At 34.4% G+C, this 18,197-nt stretch overlaps 1 protein-coding gene across 5 annotated transcripts in view; it reads right to left on the bottom strand.

The window, feature by feature from the left end:
* Positions 1-3,175: 3,175 nt before the first annotated feature.
* LOC149783531 (extracellular sulfatase Sulf-1-like) overlaps positions 3,176-18,197 on the bottom strand; it is a 212,231-nt gene continuing 197,209 nt past the window's right edge. For all 5 annotated transcript variants that reach the window (XM_089931784.1, XM_089931786.1, XM_089931783.1 and 2 more), the window contains one exon: positions 3,176-17,979. In XM_089931784.1, the coding sequence (XP_089787910.1) occupies positions 17,903-17,979 (77 nt within the window). In that variant the 3' untranslated portion in view covers positions 3,176-17,902. The remainder of the gene's footprint in view (positions 17,980-18,197) is intronic.

Here is an 18,197-nt window from a genome sequence, read left to right as displayed (position 1 = left end):
AAAGCCAAGTAACCAATAACGTGTAACAGTGGTGTATTGTACATCCGGCGAAAATGGAAGATGCAACTGACTTAGGAAGTACACTTTGTAAGTTTAACATAGAAAGGACGACAACGTACCATAGAGAAGACATTATAGGCGTATTTGAGTGAATGGTATTTGTATAAACACGAGCCTACTGAAAACATGATTATTTGTGATCCATTCAAGTCGTGTGCTCCCCTAATCTCGGTCATGTAGGAACAGTGTTCAAAATTGAACTTAATTTTGATTGGATACTGTGGCTTGCCGCCGCATCCAATGAAATTCATAGACCTAAAGTATAGAAATATCTGCTCGTTCGGCCAAGGTGTAGATAGGGTTAACATGTAGGAACCGCGGCTAGCGAAAATGTTGCTTCGTTTAAAACTCATTAAAAAATTTTTTATTTGACCAGACGGAACAAAGCTTCCCTATGCAGAATTTTATAATTCTACCCATAGATAATCTGTTAATATATTATTTTTTTTTAAAGATCGGACATGCTGAAATGTGTATACCTGTGTATTATAATGTACAAATATGTACCTGTTGACCACAGTAGTTACATATTTACATAGTTACATATCCATTTAAAATCTGTGTACCTGTACCAGCCTATTCAAGTGTATAAGTGACTTTTAAAACATAACCTATTAAAAAACGAAGAACCACTTGACAGATGGGAGATTATTATTATTAAATGAAGATGTGAAGTTAAGAAAAATGAATATAGCCATCTCTCTCTCTCTCTCACTTGTATGGCGACACTGAAACAAACACTTAGGTAGACTAAGTACTATATTTAGTGTTTTGTCTGTGCTGCGGTGGCGGCCTGGGGAGCTGAGAGCAGGATTCCATCCATGGGATCATTTCGTATCGGGTATGTATCTGGGCAAGATACCTTATTCTAATTACGTCAGTAATCTATAACATTCGTACGCTGCCGTGCCGTAAAACACCAAACAAATTTGTGATTTACCACGTCAGACTGGTAATAAAAATATACACTTAATTAAATAAAGAAATGCCCTCAAGCAACTATTTCACACGTCTCAAACATAAATGGCTTACAAAATCTATTTAATGGCGATTTTAAAACAATACTCAAAAGTATTTATTCCACTTTGTCGCGTCAATTTGATACGTGTGTCCATATACTAATTAGTATAATAATCATTACTACGAATTACAAGAAAGACCCCTAGCGGTATCATATCAATACAAAAGTCTATTGCACATTGATTGAGATTTATTTATGTCCAGCTAGGACCTTTATTTCTGAAATTGTCCACCTGTAATGACGGAGATGATTCCTTTGATTTTCAGCAAAACAAAGGTCTAATGACACGGGCTAAGCTTTGGGTGACTTATCGTAATATCGACGACACTGCTTTATTAATTACAGACGTGTTACTTTTGGCTACGATGTAAGGGTACACTTCACAGCCAATCTGGGTGGCAAATCTCGTCCCAAGATAAGGATTCCCTCCTATTCATATGAATACCATCAAAGGTTTGAATTCATGTATAGTTTCAAGACCCTTCTATTAGATCTTTGTGCAAAGATGGGTCATAATATAACGGTCTGACATCTAATTTAAACTTACCACCGAAGTGTTTCTGAATTGATGTTGCTTAGTTAGTTTTCAACGGCACTTTAAACAAATGACTGGCTCTATTGTGCGTGGGATGGTATCAAACTCGTCACTCTTGGACCACCAGCCATACGCACTATCCACTGAGCTAACAAGGTTCTCATTTAAACTTATATATATATATATATATATATATATATATATATATATATATATATATATATATATATATATATATATATATAAGCCTATTAACCATCAAGTAATTAACGTAATTAGACTAATGCAGAACGGAAGGAAGGAACATTTTACCAAGTTTGAATAACAAGCAAACAAGTGGATTTTCTGAAATGATGCATCTACTTGAGGCATCATAATTTATTTAATAATTTTTACTGTAAAAGGCAAGTCTCCATAGATAGGAATGGCACAGATACAAGCGTGGGCGATATACGGTAATGTGAAATAAAATATGACACTGTGTGTGTGTGTGTGTGTCATTTGGATTTTTAACGTAGCTTTAACAATGTTTCAGTCATATCGCTACGATGTCTGCAGTGTGACAGTTTATAGTGATGCATAGCACTGGGGCATCATGCACACCCAGTCATTATCCTGACACCAGGCCGACCAGTTATAACACTAACCTCTTAATGCTGTGCGCCCAGCGAGTCAGCTGTTAGTACCATTTTTGTAAGTCTTTGGTATGACTCGGCCGGGGATCGAACCCACGACCTCCCGCATCCGAGGCGGACGCTTCCAGGACAATAGCAGATATCTTGTAATTATTAAGGCATTCACGTATTCTACTTGCTCATGAATCTTGACCCTTGAAGCGAGATCACACAATTTCCCACGACCACACCCCAGTGTAAAAGTTTGCTTCTTCACGTGACGCATCCTTATTGTAAATCTGCTTGAAATTTACTACTACTACTACTAATAATAATAATAAAAATATAAAAAAAATCTGTTCCGTGGTACAAGGCATATTATATGTATTTGTATGTTTCCCAGTATAGTCACACATAGTCATTCATGTTAAATATGTACGAATGAGTGTGCAACGATATCTGGTTATATGCTTGGTCTTCTATTTTTATTTTGTGTATTTGTTTTTTTTTCTTCTTATTTTGTTGTAAATATTTTTTTTATTTTTTTTTTTAACATAGCCGATTACAAAAACTGAGGACCACATGGCAGATGGATCAGCCATGACCAAATGTGTTATCCTCGTTAAAGATAGTTTATTATTATTACTAGTATTATTATTATCTGCATCAGTACGCTGATGAATCTCCTTAAATTGTCAATGTCGTCGCCGCCGCCGTCAAAGTGAAACCTGTCTCGCCATTTCAACGCAGGAAAGGCAATACAGGTGAAACATTCCATTACAAAATGACTCAAACTCACGCGGACCGAGGTGAGATGTGTCAGTGATCTGTAAAGGCGAGAGCCTTGCACCATTCGCACTCCTCGGCTACATAACCCCATCATTCCATTTGTGTACTCTAATCGCTAAAATTGGGTACGTCACAATTATGAGAAAAATTAACAACTTGCGGATTTCAAATTCATTTATTGCCGACATAAAACATTAAAAGTTATTGCATCTAACAATAATTATAAATGTACACATAAATTTGTACATAAACTGGCACGAATTACTAAAATACAGTAATTACATCACATACACTTTATAATGATAATTTATTGCCCAGGCAGTAGAATGACAGAAAAAACAATAAACAAACCCTAACAGACATACATTTTTATTTGCTGCTAAGAAAATTTTATTCTTTAATAAATTTCGTAGCATGTGTACATTAATTCACACAGAGGTTTACCTCTATAAAACGTTTTAAATCAAAGCAATTTATTTTCCTGACGATTATGCAAAAGTTATAATATCACAAATTTGACACATTTCAATATTTTCAGGGGATTGTTGTTATAGGGTTTAACGCCACCCTTCATCACATGATAGGCTATACATGGCGGCCAGTATAAATGATTGAAGAAGAATCATGGAAAACCACGGAAATAACAACCGACCCACGAGAAGCTACTGGCAAGCCTTCTCGTGTGCCTACATTGGCCGAGCCTGGACTCGAACCCACGCAGACAGAGGTGAGATGGCAGTGATCCGTAACGGTGAGCATTTTAGATCATTCGGCGCACTCATTTTTGGGGGATATAGTCTGAAAGAGATTACTCATTTGGAGTCTACGGCTCATTAATTATTTGAACATACATCTAAAACAATCGCTGCGAAATTAATTAAAAACTATTTTATGTAACGAGACAAATGATGTATGTCCAATCAATCAGAGCATAAAACAGGTGGTGGTTGTTGTTTTGGGCTTAATGCCCCCTTTTTAGAGTATGATAGGCTATACATGGCGGAGAACCTGTAAAACAGGTGGTTTTAGGCAGAAGGTAAAGTCCATTAAGTCCATCGAAAGTCCTTACAGTTTATGGTTACTACATGACAAAAATTAAAATTTGTTAATAAGAACTCGAGTTTTGCATCTTGTCTGTCCAGACCATAATGACTTAAATTAGTCTGCATATTAGACGTGTGAAAAATACCAAACGAATCTGTAAAGGTCACTTGTGATTATGCGTATGTGTGTGCTTTGACTAAATCTACAGTTTTACATCAGACATGATTTCTATACGAAACATGGAGCTAAAAAAGTAAAAATGCTTTACAAAAAAATATTCATATTTATAAATATGAACTGGCCAGTAACACTTATATATGTGGAGAAATTGAATTCCAGATTTTAATCTGATTCAAATCAGTCTGACCCACATATTTTGTATATACGTGGAGACTAATCTGATCTTCATCAGACTGACCCACATATTTTGTATATACGTGGAGACTACTCTGATCTGAATCCGACTGACCCACATATTTGGTATATACATGGAGACTGACCCACATATATTGCATATATGTGGAGACTAGTCTGATTTGAATCAGACTGACCCATTATTTTGTATATACATGGTGACCACTCTGATTCGAATCAGACTGACCCACATATTTTGTACTCACGTGGAGACTACTCTGATATCAATCAGACTGACCAACATATTTTGTATATACATGGAGACTACTCTGATTTGAATTAGAATGACCCACATATTGTGTATATACATAGAGACTACTCTGATTTGAATCAGACTGACCCACATATTTTGTATATACATGGAGACTACTCTGATATGAATCAGACTGACCCACATATTTTGTATATATGTGGAGACTACTTATTCCTATCACTACTAAGAAGAAAAACAAAACTTACTGCAAAACTCAAAAAAAAAAGAAGCTGAAAATATGGAAATTTTTATTTCAATAATGCCTGAATGTACATTTTCTACAATCTTATTTGGGCACAAAAAGTTATATTTTATGAAGAGATTGAAAATTTAGAATTTACAATCTTTTTGAACCATTGAAACTTAATGGTTGCCACTGGTTTGTCATTCTGAATTTTTTATAATGAATTACTAGTATTAATTGATTTAAAACTATTTAGTGTTTCTAAAAATACGAAGAACATTATACAAGCAACTTGGATGTGATATCAAAGTATGAAGTGCACAATAAATTACATCAAGCAGTTTGGATCTGATATCAAAGTATGAAGTACACAATAGATCATACCATATAAGCTTGGATCTGATATCAAAGTATGAAGTACACAATAGATCATACCGTATAAGCTTGAATGTGATATCAAAGTATGAAGTACACAATAGATCATACCGTATAAGCTTGGATGTGATATCAAAGTATGAAGTACACAATAGATCATACGGTATAAGCTTGGATCTGATATCAAAGTATGAAGTACACAATAGATTATATAAGCAGCTTACTTCTGATAAAGTATGAAGTATACAAGAGATCATCAAAACAACATAGATCTGATATTGAAGTATGAAGTGCACAATAAATTACATCAAGCAGTTTGGATTTGATATCAAAGTATGAAGTACACAATAGATCATACTGTATAAAAAGTTTGGATATGATATCCAAAAATGAAGTCTACAATAAATCAAATAAGCAGCTTGGATCTAACATCATAATGAACAATTTCAGTTAACAAGACTGCAATGAAGATCCAAACTAATACATCTTAACTTTACACACTCAGCTCAGATTTACAATCCTAATTACTAATCAAGTTCTTGTGGGTCGGTGGTTCTTCCTCGGTTGTTCCTCCATCAAATATGCTGGCCGCCATGAATAGACTATCATGTGGTGAAAAATGGCATTAAAACCCGTTACAACAACAACTACGGTAGTCAAGTTTGAGAGGCAGACTGGATATAACCAATATGTTTAAACACAGAGATTATAACATTTACCTGTAGCAAAGAACTTGTCTTTATGAGTGTCACAAAGGAGCAACTTTTCTGAGTTCCAGTCGTATTCAAGTTCAGATGCAGAAGCAGCCAGGTCCTACTGCTTCCCAGATTCTACAGAGACTGCCAAATGTCATGCCTAGACCTGCATTTGTGAAACTTTTACAAATGTCAAACTAATAATCTAAACAGCAAACTATGTTACTCAGGGAACATTTCAATCATTGAAATGCTGACAATACATGGACACACTGACATTTAGAAGTCATGCTGACTCAAGTCAAAATACTGGTGATTCTAACTTCATTGTAATTAGAACAACAGAGTTTTAAAAACTTAGGACTTGAGTTGGAGTTTTTACGTTCAAATAGTTTTGAAGAAAAAGAGGTCTGGCCCCATGCTCACAAAAACTCCTTAACTTAAGTGGCCCCATATCACAAAAATTGTCAACCTGTGTGTTGCTTCGATTCAAAATTACAGCAGTCAGATCTTATATTTCTTAAACTGTTAGAAAATAAATTATACATATTTATGATACATCTGTATCTGCTTCGAAATCTCTTGTATTTCAACAATTTTATTGTGAGCTAACAAATTTTGTGTGTAGCTGTGTGCACGCCTGCTGTGGATAAATCCACGAAAGGGGTTCAGAACTGTTTTTTCATTAAAAAAAATACTTTTCATACCATGTATATTCATAGTTTCCTCCACAAATACTATTTTAACATCTACATTTTTTCCTCAATCCATTACAATACACGGAGAAGCATACTTGTATTTGCAAAAGACCACGCGATCATCTATAAAACATAAAAAAAGATGCAAACTAAATTCAACTTCTTTACCTTGATTGGTTTTCATTTATAGTGCTAAGGAGGAATTGATATGTGTCTCAATAGGAAACGTACACAAATGGGGTGGGGGAATTCCTGTACTGGTCTGAAAATCTAACCTAAACTGTACAAATTGCAGTAATGGCCTGACAATCGATTCACGTAAAGACACAAATATGCCAACCAAATTTTATTTGTCTACGTTGAATGGTTTTTGTACAATTTTGCAAACAAATCATGTCTGGATGGATGGACATGTCCGAAATCAAAATGCTCCTCTGTGATCAACAGGGGCAGAAAGGTATTTATCTTCAACAACATATACCTCATGTCGGTATTGGTTGGTTCATCAGTATGTGTTGAACACCATTTTTCAGCATTAGTATGAATTTAACACCGTTTTTCAGGATTGGTATGGGTTTAACACCATTTTTCAGTATCAGTATGGGTTTAACACCATTTTTCAGTATCAGTATGGGTTTAACACCATTTTTCAGCATGAGATATTCATGGTTGTCAGTATATCTGGTGGAGGAAAAAACTGGGAAATAGCCCAGGAAGAACCACTGACAAACAGGATCTTGTGGAGGCAATGACACCAACAGTAATGCTCAGCATAATGTAACAGTGTGACAACATCACATAAGTGCACAGACAACAGTATAGCAAGACATGCAAAATAATGCAACAGATATGAGAAAGTGAAATTTCATATAAGAATAAACAATAATGAAATGAATGAAAAGACAAATTACTGTTCTAATGTTGTAATTTATTACATTTAGAAATGCAACACTGAAAAGAAGTATTTATCCAATGAAACCTAACTTTCTTTATGGTATTATTTAATATATCAACTGATTATCCTAATTTCTGTTTCATCTTTTGGTGTTCTGATCACACCCACAAAGAGGATAGTGCAATCCCTCATAATACTACTATCAATGGGAGCCGTCAAGTAGTCCATCTTAAAGTGAGACCATATTATAATGAGGTACACGACACAATTCTCCCTCATCATACCACCATTCATGAAACTATTGAGTATACAGCATTATTTCAAGACTGCCTTACAATGAAGTACATGATGTACTACTCCCTCATTTTGATGCCAAGCATTAAAATAAAATGTTGAATATACTACACCAATAAGCACTCATGTAAGATCCTGTACACACTATGTCCAATGAGCACTGATTAAGAGTCTGTATATAGTGTTGTAAAATAAGCATTCATAAAATGCTCTATACACTATGTCAAATGAGCACTCATGTAAGATTCTGTATACAGTATGTCAATTGAGCACTCATGTAAGATCCTGTATACACTATGTCAAATGAGCACTCATGTAAGATGCAGTATACACTATGTCAAATGAGCAGTCATGTAAGATCCTGTATACACTATGTCAAATGAGCACTCATGTAACATGCAGTATAAACTATGTCAAATGAGCAGTCATGTAAGATCCTGTATACACTATGTCAAATGAGCACTTATGTAAGATGCAGTATACACTATGTCAAATAAGCACTCATGTAGGATGCTGTATACATTTTTTAATAGCCATACCTTATCAATCTGACTGAAATTTTGTTTCTGTGATCAAGAAACACAGCAAAAACAATATACATTAATCAGTCCATGTATTTCTAGGCAACTAATGAACTTTTGCCATTTTTAAAATCAGTTTACATTAAATCATTGTTTAGTTTTCCCAAAATAATGATACTAAAAACAATCAACAGCCATAAATACTGTACATACATATCTTTATTATTCAAATTTATCATTCCCCCCTAGAAAGGACGCCCATCTTATAAGGCCACTTCCCTGTTGCAATAGGGCTGATCTTATAAGAGAGGGACCAATGTAATAATCAAGTTATTAAATTATCTGCATAAACTTCCAAGCAATCAAATGTCTAATGTCAATTCCATCATTTTTCTTCCTTGCAATAAGCTGGTTGTTTAAGACAGGTATTGCTACAATGTCAATTTGAGGAACTGTTTTTATCAATTTGTAATAATTCAACAAGTTAAAATGCTGCAGGTTTTGCATACAATATTTATAAAATACTTTGCTTAATTGATGAAATCAAGAGACTTTCTCAAAAAGCAACTTCTGTGACAGAATTTCTTGGCATTTGTTTTCAATTTTATCTCAGGCAAACCAATTTTACTGGTCTATCTTCCACCATAAAATACTAATAATTATTAATAGAATATTCCCTAATCATAATGCTGTCCATGGGAACCAGAGATTATACTGTCTTATAGTGAGGGCACCTATATCATGAAGTACATGATACATTTACCACCATCTAATGAAATGGGATCCAAGACCATACATGTATTATACAAAAAAAACTGCATAATAATAAAGGGCTTATAGTGAGGGAATGCAATATATCTCTTTCAACCAAAACTGCTTCAGCTGATAAAATCAAATATTTATTATTTTTATAAAAAAGAATACAAAACTGAATTATAAATCCGTGAATGTGTACTTATTCCCCGCCATGTTTTAATTACTTATTCAATTTAAAAAGAAGCTTAAGTAGCTTAGTCAGCAGAGTGTTGTACTCATAATCCATGGGCTGAAGACTGGATACCTGCCCAGGTCATCCTGGGTTGGATGCCTCAATATGTCCATGGAAAAGGCACTTAGCTGCCACGTCCTTGGCATGTAAGCCAATAATGTCTCAAATGTGCCATTACAACCACCCCCAAGCTTTAAAAAAAAGAAATCAGTAAGATATGATCTTTAGGATACAGACTTGAGAACCCAAACTCCTGCAGAATAGTTGTCAAGTTTGTAAGATTAATACAAAAAGAAAAAGGTTCTTAAAAAGTTGCCTGTTTTTATCCAATGAAATGATCGAGAATGAAAGTAATACAAGCCACTATTAAATAAGAGAAATCTATAATTTACCTATCTTTAATTTAATTATTGATAATTTTCCTCAATAAAATAAAAAATATTGGAAGCACAAATTATGTATCTGTGAATGTATATTTAAAATACTCTGCATGAATTACATGTAATGATCTATACAGATTGGTTCAACACTTAGGCAGGTACGAGTCATAACTAACATAAACGAGATATTCAAATCGATTTTGATAACATAACAAATGTCTTTGTATATTTACAATGTAAATGAAGTTTGTGATGCATGAATTTTAAAGAAAGCCTGTCACAGCTTACAGTACAACAACACTATCAATCTCTGCTACAAAATTATGAAATGCCCTATTGAACTCACTGCATGTAAACTTGTCTAACTTAATGACTTTTTGAGATTAAAGTTACTTAAAACCTTCCAAAGAATGTTTTTTTTTTCTTCTTCACCAAATGAAAAATAAAAAGCAAATCTTGATGTGAGCATTTTGTGAATAATATAACAGTGAAATATAAAGTGTGCTATTCAGCAAATCCAAACGCAAAATGTAAGAAATGCAACTGGCAGAGAATATTCCATTGAAATTAAATCTTTAGTTGAAAAAGTAAAGATATTTAAAAATCCCATATTGTCAGTTTCTCAGTGATATGAGAGGACACTACATGTACATAGGTCTCTTTATGGCACTTTGTCCCACCAAATGAAGAACAAATAAAAAGGGGCTGTAACTCCATTAAAGTCTTTCAGAAAGCATGGCACTGTGGCCAACCAAGATAATACAAACAAAAGGCCAAAGTTCTGAGTCAAAAGGGGACGTAACTGCAATAATTTCTTTCTGAAAACAGTGAAAATCAAACTTGATCAATGTCTTCATAGTGTAAAGGTTAATACGAAATTTGATGCCAATCCTTTCAGTCCTTCTAAAGTTAGTTGAGTGGAAACAATACTTGCAGCAGATGGAACAGAATATGATAGGACGGAAGCATACAAATATAATAAAATTACAGGTCCTAAAACTCTCCATGCGAAAGTCAAAAATAATGTAACAATAATCTATCAAAAGGACTGATGTTCTCCTGTCCAAAATGAATTTCCACAATTCAAGATAAAGTGATATCATCTTATTCACCGTTTAGTGTTGAAACCACCTCAGATGTTCTTGTGCAACAAGATTGTCAAATTAACCACTGTGGCAGCCATATTTAACAAAAGACTGGGTCTATTTTCATTGAGGACTAACTGGACATCATTAAAAGACTTTTGGTGAAAATCAATGCCAATATGATCATCCATTTAGGACTAGTGATAACCAGATTTTCTATTTGGCAGTCCTGGCAGCCATGTTTAAAGATAGACTGGCACCAATTGCATTTAGGACCAAAGAAATCCTTTGGTGAAAATGTTTGTTGATATGACCACTGATTCAAGTGAAGCAGCTTTAACAAGATTTTCAAGATGGCCACCATAGTCAGATTGGTATAATTTTCATTCAGGACCAAGTAGGCACCATACAAAGTCTTCTGATGAAAACCCTATGTTAATATGACTTTCCATTTAGGAGTAGCATAAGATTTTCAAGATGACTGCCATGATGGCCACATTTTAAATTAGATTAGGTAACATCATTATTTAGGACCAATTTAATATCATAAATAGTCTAATGGTTAAAAGCTAAAATGACTTTAGCTTTAAGAGGCATAATGATGACAAGAATTCCACAATGACTCACATTAAGGCTGTACTGGGTGCCACATAGGCACAAGTTTCAATGAAGAACAACCAGACATCAAAAGAAGTGACCTGGTGGAAAGCCAATGTGAATATGACTTTCTCTCTGGAAGAAGTAGCGATAACAACACTTTCTGGAGGGCCATTGTGGCAGCCACACTGGACATCAGATTGGCACCATTTTCATTTAAGATAACAAGCTGCCATAAGAAGTCTTCCACTGAAAACCAGATGCTGCTATGACTTTCCATTCAGAAAAAGTAGTAATAACAAGATTTCCAAGCTGGCTGCTGTGGTGGCCATATTGGACATCAGATTGGTACTCTTTTTATTAGAAGCAATTAGAAATCATAAAAAGTCTTTTAGTGAAAACACTATGCTGATATCACCATCCATTAAGGAGTAGTTGTGATAACAATGTTTGCATGATGGCCAGTGGTGACAGCACCATTTTCATTTATGAGCCAATGAACATCAAGAGAAGCCTACTGGTGATGTCACATTGGCACCATTTTCATACAGGACTGACTAGACATCACATGAAGTCTTTCAGTAAAAACCTCACAATGATCTGACTGTCCATTAAGGAGTAGTACGAACAAGAGTTTCAAGATTCTGTTCAGGTGGATTAGCTGCAGATGATGGGACAACAGGTCATCATATAATCTCTTCTGGTCTATAACCAGTAGAGCTAAAATTTAATTAATACTGTTGAGTACCCTTATCATTCAATATAGATGACTTTTCCAAACAAAACTTTTCTGTACACTGTACGCCCCTACAGATACCGTGTATAAGTGTTCCTACTGACGTTTCAAATAAAGGCTACATTAGCTGAACTTGTCCTTCATGTTTTATCAGAAAAAAATTAAAAAACCCAAGAATCATCAAGTCTGGGAGTAACAGGTAGGATCTGATGATTATTTAACCCTGTTTGAAAGGAAATGAAGTGAGTATCTGTGAACAGTATCTTGTTGGAACTTAAGGGTGGTGGGTAAATCTAGGCATACTAACTGCAAATTTACAAGGATTCAGGATACAACTTTTTGTAAGCAACATATTATACAATCCAATGTTGATGTAGACATCCTGAGACAGAAAGATGGCATACAGTCCATTGTTGATGATATGGACTCCCTGGAAGATGGATAGATGGTATACAGTCCAATGTTGATTATGTGTATTTCCTGAGAGACAGAAAGATTGTATACAGTCCAATGTTGATTATGTGAACTCCCTGGGAGATGGAAAGATGCTACACAGTCCAATGTTGATTATGTGGACTCCCTGGGAGACAGACACTATATAGTCCAATGTTGATGATGTGGACTCCCTGGGAGACAGAAAGAGACTATATAGTCCAGTGTTAATGATGTGGGCTCACTGGGAGACAGTATGATGTTATAACATTCACAAGCTGATTGTACATACTTGCTGGGAGACAGAAAAATCATATACCATTCAAATGTTGATTATGAACACTCCAAGGGAGACAATAAAATGAAACAGTCAAATGTGGATTATGTTGACTTTAGAGATAGAAAGATGCTGTAAAGTCAAATGTTGATCATGTGGTACTGCTGGAAGAAAGTAAGATGCTCACACATTATCACACACACAGTACTCCCTCAATATATACTAATGTCTTAATTTACCTTATAATGAATTACATTAAGGTACTACATAATGAAATGGAATCCAACACAACCTTTACCTTATAATGAATTACATTAAGGTACTAGATAATGAAATGGAATCCAAGACAACCTTTACCTTATAATGAATTACATTAAGGTACTGGATAATGAAATGGAATCCAAGACAACCTTTACCTTATAATGAATTACATTAAGGTACTAGATAATGAAATGGAATCCAAGACAACCTTTACCTTATAATGAATTACATTAAGGTACTAGATAATGAAATGGAATCCAAGACAACCTTTACCTTATATTGAATTACATTAAGGTACTAGATAATGAAATGGAATCCAAGACAACCGTTATCTTATAATGAATTACATTAAGGTACTACGTAACGAAATGTAATCCAAGACAACCGTTACCTTATAACATGAAATGTTTAGATGAGGGGTGTATAGTTAAGACTTTTTTCATTATTGAATTCTTCAGTCTGAGTGTACTCAAGTTGTGGAGTTCTGTGACTGCAGGATCAGGTGCTCCAATGAGTTTGGAATAACTGCAGTTCTATTTTGTTTTCTTTTCCTTCTAAAAATCTGACTCTGAAGCTAAAATACAGACCATAACTCCTGACCTGCCATCGCTTAGTGCTAAAATACATACCATAACGCCTGACCTGTCATCGCTTAATGCTAAAATGCATACCATAACTCCTGACCTGCCATCGCTTAATGCTAAAATACAGACCATAACTCCTGACCTGCCATCACTAAATGCTAAAATACAGACCATAACTCCTGACCTGCCATTGCTTAATGTTAAAGCAGATCAGAGTTTGTGTTTTATGTTCTACTGATTAGCCCTAACAAACTGCATAGACTCAAATCTGCCTGAGCAATATGCCACAGTGTATCTTGATCTACACAGTCTGTAGGGTTGAGATATTTAGATTAATGATGGAAAATTGGAGATCTTGCTTGATGCTGTGTGTGATGCACATTGGTTTATACAGCCTCAGAGAGTTGCTTTTCAATGACTTCCTAAAACTGAATTTTCTCCAAACAAAATTCTGTTTACCGGTATCACTGCATAAATAGAAACAACCCCCCCCAGAAAAACCCAAACAAAACCCCATAATGAAATAGTACAGCAATGGGATGCTACTCCATCTGGTAACTACCCATGTCAAGTATTATTAGATTCACCCAATTCAATCTCATTTGTTTTCCATTATTTTTTTTAAATATGTAAGAAGCAAATATTCTAATTCAGTTTCGGTTTATATTCCCCCAACCAAATTCAAGAGCTGGGCAATATTCACTAACTTGTCAAGTATAAAACCAACATTTTCAAGATGCTGAGAGTTTCCAAGGCAACCCTTAAAATTCAAGGCTTTTTCAAGGTTGCAAGAACCATTAAAACTATATACATGTTTTATTCTGTGTTGGCAGGAAGAGTGAGTTTGATATAGTGAGGGATACACCAAGCTTGCAAGCCCATGACATATTCACGTCACATCAAAAACATTTCTTTTCCCCCCGAGGAAAAAAACAAGAATGCATTTTGTATTTATTATACCCCACTACACATTTAATTTTGCAAATATTTTCTGTTATACAATGTAAATGAAATTTTAAGAAATTTAGATTGATAAAAGTCTCATTCTATGCTATGTAGATTACTGACATACTCCATAGCAATTTTAGTCTAGATGTTCAATATGTTAGTACAGACTGAACATTTATATTGACACCAGATCAACCATTTAAGATGAAAAATGGTTACCATATATACACATGCACAAGTCCAGTCCAACTGCAAACAACAATGACCTAGACATGCCATCACATAACGCACCAGCAGATAAAGGTATATGTTCTTTGTTTACGCAATACTCCTACCAATCTGCATAGACCAACATCTGCCAGCACATTATGCAATGGCAGATCTGGGTCTGTGCAGTTTGCAATTGAACTCAACTTACATGCGACCATATATGGTATGTAATGAAGACCATTATACATCACATAACTACTGTTATTATTCAGTAAATCATCTCTTTTAAGAATATTTAAATTTGACAGTGTTATAGATATTGAAATAAATACACCATATTAAAAACATAGCTAATATTTTTGAGAAGAAACAGGTATAGCAGATCTTTAAAACTTTATATTTTTTTTCACTTTATAAGGTCATCATGCAGATTTTTGGCACTGCAATCAACCAACTATTTTTTGATGATGTATTATTTATTCACACACACACATACACACACACATTTACAAATCCATTTGTTCCACACCAGGGACAAGCTCAAATTTGGTTCAGGCAAGCTTAAATTTGCAAGGCACTAGCCCATTGACAAGTCTGCAAAATTGAGAGAGGGATAAAAGATACAAGAAATTTTACTGAACTTCATAGCGGTCTGAAAATATAGCAACTCTATGTGATATAATTTAATGACAAGGGGTCATGTTCAGTTCCTAATGCTTAATGTTCTGCAAGCTTTATAACTTGCAATCTCACCACAGTACATATATCAACACCTATATTTAGTCTTTCCTGTGATCTCACCACAGTACATATATCAACACCTATATTTAGTTTTTCCTGTGATCTCACCACAGTACAAATACCAACACCTATATTTAGTCTTTCCTGTGATCTCACCACAGTACATATAACAACACCTATATTTAGTCTTTCCTGTGATCTTGCCACAGTACATATACTAACACTGTTATTTAGCATTTAGTTGTAGTGCATTCTTCTTTGACACTCAAAATTTCCAAGGGCAAGTTCAATGTTTCAGACAGCTTGCTGGGGCAAGCTGACTTTTATAAAAATTTATAAATTCCTTGAGAGAGAGAGAGAGAGAGAAAGCTATATTCATTTTTCTCAACTGCAGATCTACATTTCTCTCCCTATTATCCAAAAACCTTTGTGAAGTACAATAGAAAATATGACATTCAATGCATCAATTAGCTTAACAATCTCCTGCTACTGGAAATAATGTTATTCAATTAACAGAAACATTTATACTTTTAATCTCCACCAACAAAGAGAATTTTGTTGATTCTGTAATCACAAATCACAAGTATATTGCCACAATTGAAAATCTAATAATAGTTTTTTTTTAACGAGTTTTGGACTAACAAACAGATTATCTACATATAAATACTGCATCTGGTAATAATGCAAGTACTATAGTCAACAAACATTTTTTGCTGAACCATCATAAAAATTGTTACAAATAAATACATACACAATTTTTTTTCCTATACCAACACAGGTCTGTAAAATGTCATCGTTATTGCTGCTGCTGTTGTTCATCTTATAATGTCTAAAAAAACTGAGCAAACACATCTTCATCACTAGAACTTGATGACACAACTACTAGATTGAGAGTTGATATGCCTTGTCCATCTCGCTAATCCACTTGACCATCTGTGGCTATTCCTAACATGACCAAATATATGTAAAGCTTATGTGGCTATAATTAATAAAAACAGTCTATTAATTTTATACTTGTTACTACAGTAATATCTTTAATATCTTGTTATAACACCGTCTCATAATAACACTATCTCATTATAACACTGTCAAAATAACACTAGCACTGGATGTTGGTACTACATAATCTATTCATTTTATACTTGTTACTTCAGTACTGCCTCATTATAACACTGCCTCAAAATAACACTAACATTGGATGTGTGTACTAAATACAGTCTATTACTTTTATACTTGTAACTACAGTACTGTCTCATTATAACACTGTCCATGGGGGTCACAATTTACCACATATAGTGAGACTGTCTTATAATAAAGTACAAGATTCAAATACAGTACCCACTCATTATATTGATGTCCACAAGAGCTATAGTATATATGACCATATACTAAGATACTGCTTTATAATGAAGTAAATGATACAAACACAATACTCATTCATATTGTTATTCACGGGAACTATAGTGTATAACCAAATAGTAAGAATGCTTTATGATGAATTTATAAATATACAGTACTCACTCATTATATTGCTGTCCATAGGCGCTACATTGTATATTACCATATAGTGAGACTGCCTTATCATAAAGTAAATTATGTGCATATAGTACTCACTCATACTGCTGTCTATAGTTTAATTTTACCATATGATGGGACTGCCTTATAACAAAGTACATGATACATTTAATTTTACTACCACTTTATAATGAATGGCCTTATAACGAGGGAGTGATTTATCTAGATATGTAATCAATGATACCACAGGATACTAAAATCACATAATCAGTCTCACAGCACAACAACATCACTTAATCTGCTCCTAACTGGCCTTTTTTGTACAGGCAGTCTGACCGTTCCATGAGAATCATCGTCTGTTGTAGCCATTTATGCTGCAGATCTTCTAGTTTAATATTTCAATAATGCCCAGACTTGCAAAGTGGGGTTGAATCCGCTCTTGCTAGACAGAATTGTTCCTTCTAGGCTGACTATTCAATTCAATATACTTATGGGAATCAGCACCATAAAAGGTGAAAATTATGCACTGTGTATGGAACTAAATATGCAGCACAATGCCTGTAAATTTTTGAACAATTTCAATACATGGCAAATGGTTGGCTTTCTATGTTGAAATTGTTTATATACAGAAACTTTAAATAACTGTCAATCAATGTCATATCTATTACTAATTTCCTGTTTTTTGTCATGTCTTCTAGTGGTCATGTGTTAATATCCATACCCTGCTACATGAGGTAAGCTACATATATCAAATCTTCATAACCGTCTGTGTCTATGTCTGTGTTCTCCAATTCTTCGTCTGTGCCTCTCTCTGTCCTCTATGTTGTTCACTCCTAAAAGAGAAAAGTTTAAATATTATTGTTTAATACTAACCACAGAAAATCCCGTATGTATGTATGTATGTATGTATGTATGAATATATACATTCAAACCTGACCTAACAGTCATCTTTACTCTGTGGTCACCTGTTCACAATGGTAAATCTAATTCCCCAGAGCCCTGCTGTCAAATTTCCTCTATAACTGTCTTGTATGTAATGGTCACCTGTTTG

The sequence above is a fragment of the Sinohyriopsis cumingii genome, chromosome 14 (assembly GCF_028554795.1).
Source record: "Sinohyriopsis cumingii isolate HCF-2022 chromosome 14, ASM2855479v2, whole genome shotgun sequence".
NCBI classification, from domain to species: domain Eukaryota; kingdom Metazoa; phylum Mollusca; class Bivalvia; order Unionida; family Unionidae; genus Sinohyriopsis; species Sinohyriopsis cumingii.
The sequence above is the reverse complement of the archived record's forward strand: the minus strand, read 5'-3'. Positions and strand labels throughout refer to the sequence as shown.